Source organism: Lethenteron reissneri, chromosome 64 (genome assembly GCF_015708825.2).
Source record: "Lethenteron reissneri isolate LAM-NWPU_2019-01 chromosome 64, ASM1570882v1, whole genome shotgun sequence".
NCBI lineage: Eukaryota > Metazoa > Chordata > Hyperoartia > Petromyzontiformes > Petromyzontidae > Lethenteron > Lethenteron reissneri.
Genome location: NC_083842.1, coordinates 4,614,478 through 4,633,156, shown reverse-complemented (window position 1 = coordinate 4,633,156; position 18,679 = coordinate 4,614,478). Strand labels below are relative to the sequence as shown.

General features: G+C 55.3%; 1 protein-coding gene across 2 annotated transcripts; it reads right to left on the bottom strand.

Annotated features, from left to right (window-relative positions):
- Nucleotides 1-1,391: 1,391 nt before the first annotated feature.
- ZCCHC8 (zinc finger CCHC-type containing 8) lies at nt 1,392-18,435 on the bottom strand. Of its 2 annotated transcripts, XM_061577375.1 has the most exons (15): nt 18,259-18,435; nt 14,855-14,889; nt 13,355-13,429; nt 13,075-13,156; nt 12,231-12,290; nt 11,545-11,648; nt 10,778-10,843; nt 10,018-10,078; nt 8,736-8,872; nt 8,036-8,172; nt 7,167-7,297; nt 6,395-6,481; nt 5,110-5,227; nt 4,144-4,344; nt 1,392-3,796 (listed from the first exon to the last, which is right to left on the bottom strand). In XM_061577375.1, exons 1-15 carry the CDS (start codon nt 18,415-18,417, stop codon nt 3,024-3,026), a joined length of 2,226 nt encoding a protein of 741 aa, XP_061433359.1. In that variant the 5' UTR covers nt 18,418-18,435; the 3' UTR covers nt 1,392-3,023. The 2 variants fall into 2 exon arrangements, with proteins under 2 accessions (XP_061433359.1, XP_061433358.1); XM_061577374.1 differs by lacking the exon at nt 18,259-18,435 and having other exon boundaries at nt 5,110-5,224; nt 14,855-16,903.
- Nucleotides 18,436-18,679: the final 244 nt, after the last annotated feature.

Below are 18,679 nucleotides of genomic sequence, written 5' to 3'. Positions count from 1 at the left end.
GTGCAGAGTAGAGACACTGGCGCTGGGGAGACAAAGGCGGCTGGGCGTGGTGCTGGCTACCCAAAAGATCCCCAGTCGAGCCTCAGCAGACTGTTGTGCAAGAGCAGTTCGCGCGAGTGCGTGTGAAACCTTGAGGCACAGTGCCCGAGCGCGCGTTGTGAAAGATGCCCGCGTGTGCGTGTGTGTGTGGGGAGCGGTGGTGCAGCAGTTAGCGTGCTGCGCTATGAACCCGGCGACACGAGTTCGTTTCCCATTCACGGCCAACACCCAGTGACGATTATCTCAACCGGTCCCGGGCCTCCCGTAGGTCGCAAATGAGTACCTGGTGCGGTGTGTAAACATTGCCACTAAGGAGACAAAGGCGGTCGGGCGTGGTGTTGGCCACCCACCCCCCCTCGTGTGCTGTACCGGCCCTTCATAGGTGCTCGCTAACAGCACTTGCCAACAGTCAAGGCGCCACGGGGGAACTCAGTTTTTTTTTGTGAGCGTGTGCTTGTGAAAGATGCCCGTGTGTGTGTGTGCATGTGCCTGCAGCTGTCAATCCCCGTTCCGCCTTTCAACCCAACCCAAAGCTTATCGCAAGCCAGCACGCGTTACCACACACACACAGAGTCAAGCCACACAATCCCCACCGTGGGAGGTGGGGTGGTGGTGGGAGCGCACTTTCGAGTGGGGACATTCAAACGAACGAAACCAAACTTGCAAAGTGTGGCAGGGCTCCACGGGCAGCTGCTTGCGCACGATGCGTTCTCCCGCCACGGGCGGGCAACGACCGCTCTCGTTCACCGCCCTCCCTCCGACTGGACAGCTCTGTGACAAAGGGAGCTTTATAGATCGTCGAATTCCTCCAGTATAAATGTTCAGATCCTTCCGATTATTATTTACGATGTCCACACGTTCACCTCGCCCAGAGTCTCATGTCCGTTTACTTGAGAGGGTAGATGGTGCGGAGGGGAAGGGGGGGTCATGATCGCAATGTCAAAGTCCAGATAATTACGGGGCCACAAAACGCCCAGAATCCCACGCGGTCCACGGAGCGGGCCCCGAATACCGCCTCCGGTGGGCCACCGAACTGTGTTCTATCCACCAGGCGAGGCCACCTCTTTTTCAGAAGCGGCCTTTTCTCGCGCCAATGATAGCTCAACAAAGAGGCTTATTATCATCATCAGGTAGAAATACGTAGCGGCACGCAAAATCCTCTGAAACGCGCGACGTTGTTCCTGAACGTGGAAGAGGTAAAAGCCGGAGGACCCGGAGAAAAAATCCTCGCGACCATGGGGAGAGAGAGACTCGAAAATTTGACGGGCCACTCACGATCCAGCTCCGCTCCATGGCAAACCGCCCCCTGCACTGGACAGCGACGCTGGCGAGACAGCAGAGGGAGGCGCGTGTGAACCTAGGCCGGTGGGTCGGCTAACTTTATTGAATGTTTTCCAGGAACAGAAACCGCGCAAAAAACACAACCCAACGAGAAACACGACGAAGTTTTCCCCCAAACCGTGGACCCATCATCCGCACAGAGGAGCTCGTGAGACGAGCGAGGGGCTTTGCTCGGTGGACGCTGGGAAATGCTGCCAGTGTCCACCACGGGGAGTGTCCACCACGGGCAGAGGGGAGCTTGGCGAACGCAACACGTCCGTTTGTTTATCGACGCGTTCACCATTTTATTTTCACAGACCGTTGGATGTTTGACATGGAACAGCCGTTTCAAACATTTCCCAAAAGGAAAAGTCTCCATGAAATGAAATGCCCCCCCTTCTTCGACGACTCATCTTACATTGATTTATTTGCTCGCCCTATTTTTCCCGAAACGTGGCCAACTATGTTTTCCTTTTAAGGCCGCGTACGCACGAACGCGTGCGCGCGCGTGCGGTTATTGACAAATGCGTTGTGTGCATTGTGCAGCATTGCCCGACGCACCAGCGGCACCACCCAATAACACTGGTCAACAAAAAAAAAAAAATTTCTGGCCTGGACTTTTGCAGCTGTTCTAGACTAATTTCAGGGTGCCGATTCCAAATCTGATCTCAGATTTGCTCTATCACATCTCATTTTTATGCTATCGTCATACCCCATTTTCATTGATTTTACCCGAAATTAACTCTGTCACTTATGATTGCAAGTTGTTGCGAGTCAGTGACTGCTTTAGTTTTAAAATATGGTGCTGTATTTTTAGGATAGTGTTTATAAAATCATTTTATGTAGATATCCACATTTATTTAATATTTTTCGTCTGCAGTTTTTATTGAAAATGCAATATTTGATATCTGAAAAACCTGATGTGATAGACAAAAACTGATGCCAGATTTGCAATCAGCACCCCAAAATTACCTTAAAACCGTTGGAATACCTTATGCCAGAAAAAGTGTGTTGACCAGTGTAATGTATAAATGTTTTTATTTACCTACAATGGTGTCCCCTGCCTCCCCCTTGCCATCAGGCACGTTTGTGATCTACGGATACAATTTTTTGTTGTAAATGTACCGCTTGCGCATGAGCCACCCTGGCTGACCACCGATAAGCCAGTTGATCGATGCGGCAGCAACCGCCGATGCTCACTTATGCGTTGTTCGGTGGAAGTTGCCGGGGGCCGTGCGGTCAAATCGCGCAATTCAGCCCATTCCGGCGAGCGGTGGAGTTTGCGGCGAGGCGTTTCTGACGCGTGGGGAGTCTTGTTGCTCCGTGCAGTTTCCGGGGAGCCCGTGGCAGATGGACCAAATTTGTGAGAATGTTAAAATTTGGGGGGGAATAAAGATAAAAAAAATCAGAACAGGAACAAGTATCAAGGCAGCTTCCACAACTTCCGAATCAACACCCCCCCGCTTTTTATTCTGGACCTTCCAGGATCTTGTCCTGGATGACGCTCGCCGCGGCTTCAAGCGAAACGTCCCACACATCCAAATCGCCGCTCGAATCCGGTCTACGAGAATCGGAGGCCTGTGCCGGGTGGCCCCCCCTGCCCCCCCTACCCCCCCCCCCCCCACCTCCGCCCACCTCCCCCCACTCCCGACACGCACGCGGCCTCACGGCTTCTTGGCCGCCTTGCGAGGCGCGCGCTGCAGCACGCTCCTGAGGCGGGCGTAGAGCCCCGTGGGCTGTCCGGACTCCTCCAGGTGGTGATTGAAATCCGTGATTCCCGCCGCAAACTTGGAGCTGTCCGGCACGCTGCGCTGCGCGTTCTTCACGCGCCACGGCACCGCCTCCGCCTCGTCGTCGTCGCTGCCCCCCCCGGCTCGAGCCTTCTCCTCCTCCGCCTCGTCGTCGTCGTCATCGGCGATGTCGAACACCATCCCCTCCATCTCCTCGTCGAGCGCGGGAGCTTTCGGCGGATCTCCGGCGGAGCTCGGCACGCCGCCGCCACCCTCGCCTCCCACCACCATCGGCGACGACTCCTCCGGCGTCTCCACCGGTGGCTCAGCCGACGGCTCAGCCGACGGCTCGGCCGACGGCTCGGCCGACGGTTCCCCCGTCGACGGCTCAGCCGACGGCTCTGCGTCCGCGGCCGAAGGCGAGCGTCCGCGTGGAGCTCGCCGACGTTCGGGACGGCCGCTCGGACCGCCCTCCCGCTCGACCTTGATCCGTGGACTTCTCCGCACACCCGCCGGCTCGTCGCGTTCCGCCGGGGCGGCCGGAGCGCTGGGAGCGGCGGGATGGATGCCGCCGGGCTCGGCGGTCCCCTCTGACTGCTCCAGCGCCGCCTGTATGAGGCGCTGCTGCTCCTCCAGGTCCTCCAGAGACAGCGCCTCCTCCTCCTCCTCCTGCTCCGGGGCGCCGGCCTCGACGCGCGAGCGCGCGCCTGCGAGGAGGCACGCACCGTCGCTCTCATCGCCGCTGCTCGGCACCGCCACGCGCCCACCAACAATCGCAACTGTCGATGCACGGAACTACGCGCAGACACCGCAGGCCCACGAGTGCTGTCCTCCCCACCACCGCCGCTCCCACCGAAAGTGATTTCCTGCTCAAACAATCACCGAGGAATCCGTGGCTCATCTTCCGTTCGAAACGGCTGGGGGGGGGGTAAATCTGCGAAGAACCAGCACGCCGCAAGAGGCGCGTGGGCGGCACCGCGCCCGGCCACCTTCGTCTCCCCGGCGCCAATACACACGCGCGTCCGCGTACGCGCGACGAGCGCCCAAAACCCACCTGGCGTGGCCGGCGAGGGGGGCGGCGTGTCCTTGGGCAGCGGGGGAGGCGTCACGTCGGGGGGCGGCGGCGGGGCCATGGGGGAACCGCCGTGGCCGCCCGTGCCGTGCGGCATGGGGGGCGTCGCCGGCGGGAGGGGGGCGCGGAACCCGGGAGAGGCCGGCAGCGGGGGCCACGCCGGCGCCTCGCGGGACGTCAGCTCTGCAAAGTCAACGACGACGTCAACGCCTTCGTGAGCGTCGCGAGTACCGATCCCAGCCGCCGCCGGCCGTCACCGCGTCGCACGACACACCGCCGCTTACCACACCGTGACCATAATCACCACACTATCAGCTTCATCTCCGCACCCCACACTAAAACTGCTCAGCACCGCACTGCCGCTTACCGCACTGCCGCTTACCGCACTATCAGCTTCAACAACCATCATCACCACACTGCCCCTTGCCACGTAATCAGCTTCATGACTGCACAACCGCTTTCGACACAATCACCATCACCCGCCACACCATCACCCGCCACACCAGCACCACCACCAGCACCACCAGCATCACCAGCACCACCAGCACCACTACCACCACCAGCATCACCAGCACCACCAGCACCACCAGCAGCACCAGCAGCACCAGCACCAGCAGCACCACCAGCACCAGCAGCAGCACCAGCACCACCAGCACCACCAGCACCACCCGCCACACCAGCACAACCAGCACCACCAGCACCACCAGCCCCACCACCACCACCAGCACCACCAGCACCACCAGCACCACCCGCCACACCAGCACAACCAGCACCACCAGCACCACCAGCACCACCAGCACCACCAGCACCACCCGCCACACCAGCACCACCAGCACCACCAGCACCAGCAGCACCACCACCAGCACCACCAGCACCACCACCACGAGGAGAAGGCGCAACACGTGCATCTCGTAATCCGGCAAGTCCTGCAGCAGCGGGATTCGGTACCGGAGTCCGTGTCCATGTCGCTGTTGTCGAAGGTGACGTCGTCGCTGGTGCGCGGGCGCGAGCGCTGTTTCTTCGTGGTGTGGGCGCCCTGTTCCGCTGGCGCTGTCCGCTTCATCTGCTGGAGGTGGGGGGGGGGGGGGACGACGACACGGAATGAGCGACGGATGAGCGGCGGTGGCGGCGGTTGCGGTGGGTTTGGCGATGGGTAAATGGTCGGGGTGTTTTCATTCGCTTTTGGCGATCGTGAGTTTTGGTCATGGGTCAAGTGTCCTTTGTTTAACGGTGGGATTACAGAACTCCGTTGAGAAGTGTGAAACACCACACGGCCCTCTCTTGCAGCTGTATCGAGATTTTAGCTCCACCATAATTTCTATCACTTTAAATAAAACAAAAACTACAAACGTTCATTCAATTTTGTTTTTACAATTTGAATAAACAAATGGCACAAGACCAAGGAGGCCAACGCTTGTGTCGTGAAACCCCCTCCCCCGCACCCCCCCCCCCCCAGCAGCTTCGTCGCAGCGCCTCCAGAAGGCAAACCCAAAAAGTCAGAACGAATCGACGACGACGAATCGCGTCACCGGAGGCCAAAACCGACGCGTTCATATCAACTGTGCGTTTGTGCCCGTGTGGGGAGCCGTAGCGCGACCAGTTAGCGCTCACGCTGCGCCACAAAGCCGGCGGCCCGAGTTCGATTCCCGCTCATGGCCAACACCAGTGATGATTATCTGAACCGGTCCTGGGCCTCCCCCTAGATCGACTCGGCCTCAAATGAGTACGCGGTGTGGAAACATCGCCACCGGGGAGAAAAAGGTTATCGGGCGTGGTGCTGGCCACCGACCCCCTCGTGTGCCGTGCCGGCCTTCATAGGTGCTCGCTCACACCACTTGCCCCTACAGTCTGAACAGGCTATATGGGGGGTCTTTGTGTGCGTGCATAGGGGAGGGTGTAGTGCGGCGGCGGTTAGTTCACAAAAGCGGCGAATATATCAACCGGTCCCAGCGCCTCCCCAGCGTTGAGTCAAGACTTCAAAACGAGGCACCTGCGGTGTGTGAAACATCACCCCCTGGAGAGACAAAGGCGACTTGGGCGTGCGTGGTGCCGGCCACACCATCCCCCCCCCCCCCCCCCCCCCGCTTCGTGTGCCATGCCGACCTTCGTAGGCGCTCGCTCACATCAACTTGACGCGACGGCCCAGGGTCGAGGGAATATTTAGTTTACCTTTGTGTGGGGGAGGAGTGTGTTGGGGGTGGGGGATGTGGGGGTGAATTCCCACCGCCGTTACCTTCTTGCTCGCCTCCTTCAAGCGGCGAATCATCGCCTCCTTCAACTGCTGCGGCTGCATGGGGCACGAATTGAACGTGCGCCAGTCCTGCACGCGGGGACACGGACGGCACGCACACGGACACGCGGGACGTTCGTGGTCTCCACGTGCTCACGGCGATGTGCCTCGTGTGTGTGTGCGCGCGCGCGATCACCGAACAGCACTTGCCCCAACGGTCTGTTAAGGCTATACGGGGGAGCTTTGTTTTGTATGCGAACACGTGGGGAGCGGTAGCGTAGCGGTTAACGCTACGAACCTGGCGAGCCGAATTATATTCCCGCTCAAGGCCAACACCAGTGACGATTATATGAACCGGTTCTGGGCCTCCCCTGGGTCGACTCAGCCTCAAATGAGTACCTGGTGTGGTGTGTCAAACATCACCACTCGGGAGACAAAGGCGGCCGGGCGTGGTGCCGGCCACCCACCCCCTCGTGTGCTGTGCCGGCCTTCATAGGTGCTCGCTAACAGCACTAGCCCAACAGTCTTAAGGCTACACGGGGGATCTTTGTCTCTTTGTTAGGGAGGAGCTGTGTGTGGTGAAGAGTATGTGTGTGTGTGTGGTGAGTGTGTGTGTGTGGTGAGTGTGTGTGATGAGTGTTTGTGTGTACAAATTCTGACACTGTTGACGGCTGGCGGTCCTTGTAGAAGAGCTCTTTAGCTCAACAGGTCTTACCAGTTGATGTTTACCCGTAGGTCCCGGTGTGTTTTTGTCCACGCGAGTGTGTATGCTCACGTCCAGCGTGTTTGCAGGCAGGGGCACGTTGAAGCCTGGGTAGGAGATCAGCTTCGTGGGGTTGAAGGCTTTCCGCTTCTGTTTCTCAATTTCCGCTTCCTCCGATTCGTCGATTTCTCCGTCGCTCAAGTCTGCACAAGGCACGGCGAGGGGCGACGCAGCGACTTACGCGACGGCGCTCGACAAGGTAGAGCGGTGGTGCAGCGGTCAGCGCCACGCCGCGCTACGAACCCGGCGACCCGCGTTCGATAATTCCCGCTCACGGCCAACACCGGTGACAATCATCCGAACAGGTCGTGGGGCTCCCTTAGGTCGACTCGGCCTCAAACGAGTACCGGGTGCGGTGTATGAACATCGCCACTGGGGTGACTTAAGGCGGCCGGGCGTAGTGCTGGCCACCCACCCCCTCGTGTGCCGTGCCGGCCTCCATAGGTGCAACTCGCTAACAGCGCTTGCCCCAACAGTCTGTTCAGGCTATACGGGGGATTTCACACGTAGGCTTTCGCGACCAATACTCTTCATGAGGTTTTTTTTTGCGTTAGATCGCGTATTTATAGAAATGTGTCGTTAAACCCACCACAGCCAACTAGTAAGGTTCGTCAAGTAAACAAAACGTGGCAATTCGTTACTAGTCCAGCACTACACCGGTGCGTTGGAGAGTGAATTGCAAAATGTTGCGGGTTTCCTCTCCAATGTAACTGTGTGCTGTACTAGTAACGCAGTGACCTAACCCCCTCTGGTGGATATACGAGGGATCTTTGTCTTTGTAAACGTCAGTAGTACGGGTGTCGGTGGCGGCGGTGGTGTCCTTGTGCCTGCGAGCATCGCGCCCCCACGTGCGATGTGGCAGGCGGTGGGGGCAGGTTTACCCCCGTGGATGGTGATGCCAGAGCCCTCCTGGCAGCTCTCGCGCAGCCAGCCCGGGGGGTAGTCCAGCTGGCGCATGCGGTAGATGTACGGGGGCAGCTGCCCAGGCGCCACCGCCAGGGCCAGACGGAGACCCTCACTTCACACGGGGCCACCCACGGACACGCAGACACCACAAAGACAAAGATCCTCCCTTCAGCATCGCCTTTGACAGACTGTTGGGGCAAGTGCTGCGAGTTGCGAGGGGGTGGGTGGCCAACGGCACATGCACAAAATACAAAGTGCTGTTAGCGAGCAGCAGCACCTATGAAGGCCGGCACTGTGGCACACGAGGGGGTGGGTGGCCAGCACCACGCCCGGCCGCCTTTGTCTCCCGAGTGACGATGTTTACACATCGCACCAGGTACTCATTTGAGGCCGAGTCGACCTAGGGGAGGCCCGGGACCGGTTCAGGTAATCGTCACCGGGTGTTGGCCATGAGCGGGAATCGAACCCGGGTGGCCAAGTTTATAGCGCAGCGTAGCGCTAACCGCTACACCACCGAGACACAGGCAGACACACACACACACCAGGGCTCGAACAGATCAGGACACACACAGGGGCAGACAGGCAGACACACACGACGGCTCACACAGACGGGCAGACGTGGGGCAGATGAGAGAGAGGCACTCTCAGGATCCAAATCAAGACAGTGGTGGTCACCTGATGACGCCGGGTTTGAAGTGCGCGAAACGCTCCTCCTGCTCGTTGTGATATCGCTGGGGATTCCTCGACTTCGGAGAATTGCTGAACGATTCGAACTGACGGCGCCGCAGATTTATCCCCGCCAAGTCTCGCTTCTGCAGACGCGCAGAGGGAAGCCAAGCGCACACGCAAAGACACAAAGTAGCATGTGGCGCGGTGTATAAAAACATCAAGCAAGGGGCATAAACCGACATCGTCACGCAAACTCCTCCGGTCATCCTTGCAGTGGCTTTTGGCGAACCGTTGAACAAACAAGGTCATCGCCTTGCACGCTTTCAGATGCGCGCAGAAGCCGTCTGGAACGCTCTTCACTCCGATATGAGGAATAGACTAGAGCATTGCACTTTTAAATCATCATCTAGATTTAAAGCTTTAGAACTGCTTTGTGCATTTGGTTGGTTGTCCTTCCCCCCGCATATCCTATTAGCGCGTACATAAAGGTGGCCTTACCCTCCTCCTTAAACTAATAACAAGTAAAAAAAACTCACGTTCTTCAAGAACAATGAGTGGCGTATCCAGAAGAATTACGTAATAGGCGATGTTTTGGGTAATGGGTCTACTTCATAGCACGCAGAGGCCCATGAAGAAGGGGTCGGAGAACTCCGGTTGATTAGAATCATCTTCCGGAAGACACTTCTCCGTCGCAGATAAATGACCACCCCAGAAGTGCCGACGACACTGCCAGCCGTTCATAAACCATCACCACCGGCAAGACATCTCTAACCAATCCAAAGCAGCGTCCACAATCTTGAAAGAATGAACAATTTTTTATTATTATACCAGGTAAAGCCCACTGATCAATGTAGCTCTTTTAATAAGTGAACTGTCAACAAATGATAGCTCAACGAAATGGCTGATTATGTGGACTGACACCCGCCAAATTCTCTAAACGCAAATTAATTCTAAACGGGTAGGGAAAAACTGGAGGACCCGGAGAAAAATCCACATGCCCACGGAGAGAGACACGCAAACTCCAAATATACAACAGGCGTCAGGGTCGGGATCGAACCCACGACCTCCTTGCATACCAGGCGAGGTAGTTAACATCTCCTAGCCACCGTGGCACCCTTGGAAGACGGTGGCTCCCCATAGCAAGACTATTCTTCCGACTATTAAATACCTTTTTTTTCTTTCAAAACGAACCCAGACTTTTGGGGGTATCCGTATCTCACTTTTCCAGAGTGTCGTAAAACAATCCGGAGAAAACCGTCAGGGGGACAACGAGAGTTCCCAAACGCACCTGGGGGCAGGTGCGCATGATGTGATCCTCAGAGCCGCAGTTAAAGCACATCCCCTTGGGCCTGCGGGGGCACAGGGCAGCAATTAGCAAGTGAGCACATGTGCAGTGGCCATTTGCATGCACGTGTGTGTGTGCAGGGAGCGGTAGTGAAGCGGTGAGGACGCTGCACTACGAACCCGGCGACCCGAGGTCGATTCCCGCTCATGGACAACACCGGTGACAATTATCTGAACCGGTCCTGGGCCTCCCCTAGGTCGACTCAGCCTCAAGCGAGTACCTGGCGATGCGGCGTGTAAACATCGCCATTGGGGAGACAAAGGCCTTCATAGGTGCTGCTCGCCAAAAGCACTCGCACCCGACAGTCTGTTAAGGCTGTACGGGGGATCTTTGTCTTTGTGCGACTTGTGTAACGTGTGTGCAGGACCGTCACCGTGCGATGAAACGGTCAGTGCCTGCTGGGCCAAGTCCTCATCACGTGACTTTCCCGAGAATGATAATGTACAGTGCGAAAGCAGTTCAATGTATGCACGTGCATACATAACCACGACAGTAGCGATGACAAGCAGAGGCAACGGATTGCCAGCGAGCGAGTGACGGGAATGAACACAAATGAGTGCCGAATCTTCAATCACCTTCACTGCCTTACTCTGAATCCTATCAAGTGCGGTGCGGTTGGAACTGGGTGCTTCACCCAGGCGCGTGTGTGCGTGCGTGCGAGCGTGGTGTGCATTGGTGAACACCGCCAGCGTCTGGCACTCACCTCTGAGGCTTTGCCTGCCCCTCGCTGATTTCGTTGGATAAGATTTGCTTGAAAATCGTCTGATACCTGCATATTCATGTGCGCACCACGTGTGTGTACACCACGTGCGTGCGTGAGTTTTGATGTTGATGTGGCAATGCGTCAGTGTGTGGGGAACCATAAAAAGAAACAAGTGTAACGATGACAAAATAAGTCTGATTGCTTGGTGCTGCTGCCGTTGAGTTGGAGTGGGTGTGCACACAAGCACGAATGACTACAAGCTCACGTTTGTCAAAGAACGCCGTGGCCTTCAAAATGAAAAGGTACAATCAGTGACATCTCAGGCAACGGCCCTTCGCAGCAAATTGGTAATTTCCTGCAGTTCCAACAGCCCTGAACCAGCGGTGCAAATTCCACAATACTTTGGCGGGGAGAGAGTCTACCCCTTATCAACTTCCCCACAAACGGTATAATAATTTTACCGAGCCCGCAGCATCTACAAGACACCACACCCTCACGATGACGTCAACGCGTTACGAGGCGGACCCCTTCCGTGCGTGAGAGTGTCCAAGCGGGCCATTCGGCACCAACCCGGTGTGAACCGAGTTTGACTCCCACTCACGGCCAATTTAAGTGATGAATACCTGAACCGGTCCTGGGCCTCCCCCCAAGTCAGCACTTGCCGCAGTGTCCTGCCTTCACAGATGCTACTCGCTCACAACACTTGACCCAGCAGTCTGGTAAAGAGATATTAGTGCGCGTGTGTGTGCGTGTGCGTGCGCACATACTGCGGGATGTTCCAGCCTTCCGTGATCGCGGGATTTCCACGCAGAAGCGGGCGGCCGATGCTGTCCAAGCAGAACGAGCGATAATAGCGCACGTTGCTCACCACCTGGCACACGGCGCATTGGGCACACGGCCACTCACGTCCGCGCGCAAAGTACGGTCGCAACACGAGGGTGGTGGTGTTGTTGTCGGCTCGATCCTCACGTGTGGGTCGATTGTGCATTTCACGTTTCGCGAAGCCTCCAGCGCAGCGGTGTCCCTTAAAGCCCAACGTTGTCTTGTAAATAACGGAGAGACCCCATTAAACCAGGAGAAAAGCTTCATGCAGGCGGGTAACTAAATGGAAAAGGCAGCAAAGGTGTGCTGCCGCTGCTCACACAGCAGGTGCTGGAATGTTTAAGGACTCCCCATCATGCCTTGCACGAAACACCATGTGACCACCACAGTGCACGTACACATTTCTCAGCCTTGTCAAGAACACCAGCTCAATGGAGCTGAACATGCACGTGGGCGTATTATTACAACAACTGCCAACTTACTTTTTTCTTTAATGTGGCCGTCCCTTCAGGCAGCAACAACATGGCCGCACATGCACTCTATCTAGTTGGTGGTCTAGAGAAGGCTGTGCTCGTGTGCCCGACCGCCCGACCGCCCGACCGCCCGCCCGCGCGCCCGCCCGCGTGCTCACCTTGATGCAGGCGTCTGCATCTTTCCCCTTGGTCCGATTCCCCAGGACCACGCTGGAGGGCTGGGAGAGAGGGCCCAGAGATCCGCATACACAGGCACAGATAAATCCACTCGCGATTAACGTAAACGATCTCTTCGGCGGCAATGAGATTATTGATTTTAGCAATTCATAAGAGATCGCTGGGTTAGGCGGCACAACGATTTGGCTAAATGTCTAACCTTAAGTTTGTCCACCAACCCACGTGGCCAAACAAATTAAATTGTCACGTGTGCAAGCGTTTAACAACGCATCAATTGTTATAGTTTCAACCAAATTTGGCACCAATTAGATACGCGGCACTCGGCTTGAAACTTCGGTGTCGAACTTCCTAAGGATAAGATCCACAAACTCCAGAAAGCTAGAATGACCATCTCACCTCACCCAACTTCTCATTGATTGCACGTGTGAGTATTAAAGGCATCGTGGCACATGCGGAAGCAGTGGCACTGGTACCACAAACACGGAGATGCCCCGTATCGCCTATAACAGACTGTTGGGACAAGTGCTGTTAGCGAGAACCTATGAAGGCCGACACGGCACAAGAGGGGGTGGATGGCCAGCACCACGCTCAGCCGCCTTTGTCTCCCGAATGGGTGCACCAGGTCCTCATTTTAGGCCGAGTCAATCTAGGGGAGTCCCAGGACCGGAGTTAAATTCCTGCTCACGGTGTTCGCCGTGAGCAGGAATCTAAATCGGGTTGCTGGGTTGGTACGGCGGCAGCACGCTAACCGCTACCCTACCGCGCTCCCCGCTGGTACCACACGCGCACCGAGACACAAACAACTCGTATTCCACAACGCCTAACCTGCGATGGAATGGGATCCCGCTCCCCTCCACTCTGATGCATCAGTTGCAGAAGGATCCCCTCCAGCTCAGCTTGGCAGTGCCTGAACACAGCCACCACCACCACACGAGAGAGAGAGAGCGCCCATCCATTAAAACGATCACCATCTCGCCAACCGCTCGACCCACCAACAAGTAGTTCAACATACGTACGTATCGGGAACTCCGCAATCGCCCTCTCACGAAGTCCTTAACACAATGCAGAGTTTGTGACGCCGTGCGGCAATGAGGTCACCACTCACGTGCTGCGCGCGCCGTCCATGTAGAGGACGTGCAGGAAAGGGCCATCCTTCACCGGATCTGGGATCAACAGATCGCTGGGAAAAACAAACGCACGCACGCATGCAGGCGACACACGTTACACACGCGCGCGTCAGTCACATCGCCACCAGCGGCCCTCGCCGGTCTTGCCGCGCGCAATTCGATCCTGAAGCGAGGTACCAGAGTGGCCCGAGTCCACGTCAGCTGCACCGCCAAACGACTCCATCTCTCGCGTCGGAACTAATTAACCGCAACATCTGACGTGTTCAACATAGGGCAACGTATTCTCCGGAAAGTCAGACACACCCAAACCTGCGTCCGGTTTCAATAAAGTTGTGGAAATCTGGTTGCACGCACGCACACACACTTATCGATTCATCAGATGCAACCCCGCCCCCCCCCCCCCCAACTTTCGCTTTAAAAATGCAGAGGGGAAAAGTGCATCTTAAACTCCAGAGAATACGGGAACGGATAAGAAGGTTGCACAAGTGAAGGTGCTTTCGTTTAAAAGGGTGAGAGCTCGACAGACCAGGATGAGGCTCATTGACAAGAGTGACCTTGCATCACCAACATTGCTAAATAACACAAATAAAAATCAGTTTTGTCCCGCGAGAATTTTAAAACTCTTAAGCATAAGTCGACCATCTTAGTGTAGTGGTGATACGCGCTGGGGTAGGGATCGTGTGCCAGCACGTAGTGGTTGGCTGTGTATGTGGTGACGCGCGCTGACGGTGAAGGATCAGGGGTCAGCGCGGGGTCGTGGGTTACGTGGTGCTGATTGGCTGTGTGCCGGTGACGCGCTGAGAGGGAGTGATCGGGTGGCAGCGCGGTGTGATTGGTTGAGTAGTGGTAACACGCGCTGGGGAAAACGGATCGTAGAGATAGCGCGTCGTCATTGGTTAACTAAGGAGCGATGCTCACGTCGACGTCCGCATCAGCTCCGTCTCCCGTGAGCAGGGGCTATAAAAGGGGATGCACACAGGCGTAAGGGCAGTATGTAACCAGCGAAGACTGAAGACGGAGACGAAGAGATAGGGCCCTGCGGTACCTAGTCCCGCTGTCCTAACGGGACCGGGACTCTGTGTAACCCAGAGGCGAATGCATTGTGTGTAGCCATAGGCATAGGGTCTACACGAGTCGAATGCATGGTGTGTAGCCAGAGGCATAGGGTCTACACGAGTCAAGTGAAGTATGTGTAGCCAGAGGCATAGGGTCTACACGAGTCAAGTGAAGTATGTGTAGCCAGAGGCATAGGGTCTACACGAGTCAAGTGAAGTGTGTGTAGCCAGAGGCATAGAGTCTACACGAGTTAAGTGGAGTGTATAGTAAGAAGGATAGAGACCACACGTTGTATTGTGACACGTCAAGATTTAATAAAAGTGTGTTACCCGTCAAGAAGTTCCTGCCGTCATTTCCAATACTTCATTAGTAATAATAATATGTAAACAGACAAGGATACATGTCAAATGGGTGGCACTTACCTGCTCTGTTGCAGAAGCTGCACCTGCCTCCGCAGCTGATCATTTGCGACTGGCGTCAAGGATTGTCGCGATACCAAAACATAAAAAACATAACAGACACACACAACATGAACCACAAACAGCAGCCGCCAGTGGCGGTGATGTCTCCGCAGCGCCCGTGTCAGGCTAGGTGCACTTTGAGGTCATCACACGAAGTGTCAAATATTAAGAGGCAGACCCATGTTCTGACAAATCACCTGACGAAGCTTGTTGTAATCACCAGCGAAACGTCGTACTAAACTTGCAAATGTTGTGGGTTTACTCTCCAACAGACCCGATGTGCCGAAGTAGTCACCAATTGACACGTTTTGTTTACGTAACAAACCTCACGAATTGGCTGTGTTGGGTGGTGGCGGGTTTAACGACACATTTATATTTACGCAATCTAACAAAAAAAAAACCTTAATTATCGGATGTTAAGTAAGGGGTATACGGACTGAGGGGGAGTGGGAGTTAAAATCCTGGTTGATGGCAAACTCAGCCCATCATCCCTAAGGGGTCAATAAAAGCAGTACTACTTTGTGGTCAAGTCAACAGCATATTCTCGTCCCTGCCGTAGGAATGTGGACTGCCTACCCCTCGGCTCAGAGCTGCAAAACCCTCATTAGTCAATGAGCACAGGCGAGATATTTCAACAGTGCTTTGGTACCACCTGAAGTGGAAGTTAACGTTACTGGTTTCGATTTCTTTGCGTGGCCAACAAGAACGAATTACGTGGCAGCCGCTGTACATGAGCGGTGTTGTCAAGTGATTGACTCCCTTGATTTTAAGCTTTCGTGACTGCACGAATCCACTCTTTGGTTCTTTCGGTAAAGTCACACGGTGGGATATTGCTGCAGTGTTTGCTACCTTAAGTGGTACCACTTTCGACTCTGGCCCAAGGACTACATGCCTCATGCGAGCCAGTTACGTGGTGATGATGATGCTACATGGCCAGTGGTGCACTAGTATTCTAGTATAGCAAAATATAGCGTAGAACATTTAACAAAAAAAAACTCTTTGGTTCTTTCGGTAAAGTCATGTAGAAAGAAAATAAATTAAATAGAATACAAATTTAGCAATCTTTGGAAGAACGTAATCAACCAGGTAAGGTGCTGTCGTGTTAGCCGACTGTGTGTTGGATTGCGGTGTATTTCTAAGTTCACTAGCTTTGTTTTCTATCTGATGACGATTGCTTGTGTTGCAATCGAAACGTCGTATTCTATTATTTAATTTATTTTCTTTCTACGTCACTTTACCGAAAGAACCAAAGAGTAATTCCCGCAGTCACGAAAGCTTCAAATAAAGTTTAAAATACAAAATGTTCATAAAAAATATCGTGGTCTTACATAGAAAAATATATTAGGCACCGTTTAGGAAAATTGCCCTCATTAATTGCACATTTTGTTTTAATTTCATAAGGCATCTTGCTCAAAACGTCACCTATGCACCCCCTACTGTGCCAGGCTAGGTGCAGGAGGTCTCAGGACAGACCCTGCAGGTCCCATGGGTCGGCTGAGATGACCGGTAGATACACCCCACCAGCTGTACCCCCTACTGTGCCAACTTGCTACATTTTCGCCGTCCGGCGCTCCGCTCGTTGTTGTGAGCATAAGGCCACACACACACAGTGTTGTTGTTATTGACGTACGTTAGAGTAAGTATTTGTTTTTGTTGTTGTTTGTCAATCCGAGCAGCAAATCACTGCGGACTTGAGCGAGTTTGACTAGGAGACGCACCGCCTGTGCCACACACCACGTGACAGCCGTTCAGCACTCAGTGGCGGCGACGTCACCACGGCGCTCGTGCCAGGCTACGTGCACTTTTGAGGCCACGTTAAAGTGACGAAGGTGGCAGCAGCAGCAAATACACAAAGATCCCCCGTGTAGCCTTAACAGATTGTGGGGGCAAGTGCTGTTAGCGAGCACCTATGAAGGCCGGCACGGTGGCACACGAGGGGGTGGGTGGCCAGCACCACGCCCGGCCGCCTTTGTCTCCCCAAGCACACACCGCACCAAGGCCAGGTGCACGTTGAGGAGCACAGCGAGGCGTCGAAGGCTCGCGGCTGGCAAGAGGTCACGGGGGACAAACCCAGGTGGTGCCATGGGTTGCCCGACTGAGATGGCTGGCAGATGCACCAGCTATGGGCCCCCCTACTTTGCCGACACACGACAAAGACCCCCCCCCCCCCTAGTCCTGTATAGCCTCGGCAGACTGCTGGGACAAGTGCTGTCAGCGAGCAGCGCTTGAGGCGGTGGGGCGGCGAGAAAGCACCACGCTACACACACAACCCACACAACACAACACCACACAACAACCCACAACACAACACCACACAACAACCCACAACACCACACACAACACAACACCACACACAACACAACACCACACACAACACAACACCACACACAACACAACACCACACACAACACAACACCACACAACAACCCACAACACCACACACAACACCACACACAACACCACACACAACACAACACCACACAACAACCCACAACACAACACAACCCACAACAACCCACAACACCACACAACACCATACAACACCACACACAACACCATACAACACCACACACAACACCACACACAACACCACACACAACACCACACACAACACCACACACACACAACCCACACAACACAACACCACACACTACACCACACACAACACCACACACCACAACACCACACACCACAACACCACACACACACACAACCCACCACACACAACCCCACACACAACACCACATACAACACCACATACAACACCACACACACAACCCACACAACACAACACCACTCACAACACATCACACAACAACCCACACACACCACACAAGACACACCACACAAGACACACCAACACACACACAACCCACACACAACACACCCAACACACCACCACCACACACAACACCACACACAACACCACACACACCACCACACCCAACACACCACACCACACCACACACAACACCAGGCCACACACAACCCACACACACAACAACACCACACACAACACCACACACAACACAACACCACACACAACACCACACAACACCACACACACCACCACACCACCACACACAACACCACACACAACACCACACACAACACCACACACAACACAACACACCACACCAGGCCACACACAACCCACACACACACAACACCACACACAACACCACACACAACACCACACACAACACCACACACAACACAACACACCACACCAGGCCACACACAACCCACACACACACAACACCACACACAACACCACACACAACACCACACACAACACCACACACAACCCACACACAACCCACAACCACACCACACAACACTCTGCGAACGTCACAGCCTTCGACGAGGATATTGTCGGCCTGCAGGCGGGCGAGCTGGGCTCGCAGCTGAACCTCGCCGCGCTCCGTCTCCTCGCTCGCCGTTCCCTTCTTCTCCTCCTGCTGCTTCTCCTCCTCCTCCTGCTGCTGATCTGCGTTCATCTTCCCACTGCCGGAAGCGGCCATTGTGGCGACCTTTGACCCCCCCGCCCTTCGGTCCCGCCCATCGCCAACATTATATAGGCGGCGATGTCGTCACTACACCCCCCACCACCGCATGACGTCATGTAGCCATCCTCTGCGTCGTCGTCAGACGAGCGCGATGACGTTTATAGATACCGACGTCATTCGCTATTGTTGCGACCTTTGACCCCCCATTACCCCCCCCCCCCCCCGTTTCGCGTGACGTCACCGCGGCGGGGCTCTACAAGAACCGGTGGGGACGTCG

Excerpts from the sequence above, each read along its gene's own strand:
- ZCCHC8 (XM_061577375.1), bottom strand. The coding sequence starts at position 18,417 with ATGGCCGCTTCCGGCAGTGGGAAGATGAACGCAGATCAGCAGCAGGAG. Across the intron at positions 7,298-8,035 it reads TGGCATCACCATCCACGGGG|ACTTGAGCGACGGAGAAATC; the intron begins GTAAACCTGCCC and ends TGCCTTGTGCAG. Across the intron at positions 4,345-5,109 it reads CGACATGGACACGGACTCCG|AGCTGACGTCCCGCGAGGCG; the intron begins GTACCGAATCCC and ends TTGACTTTGCAG.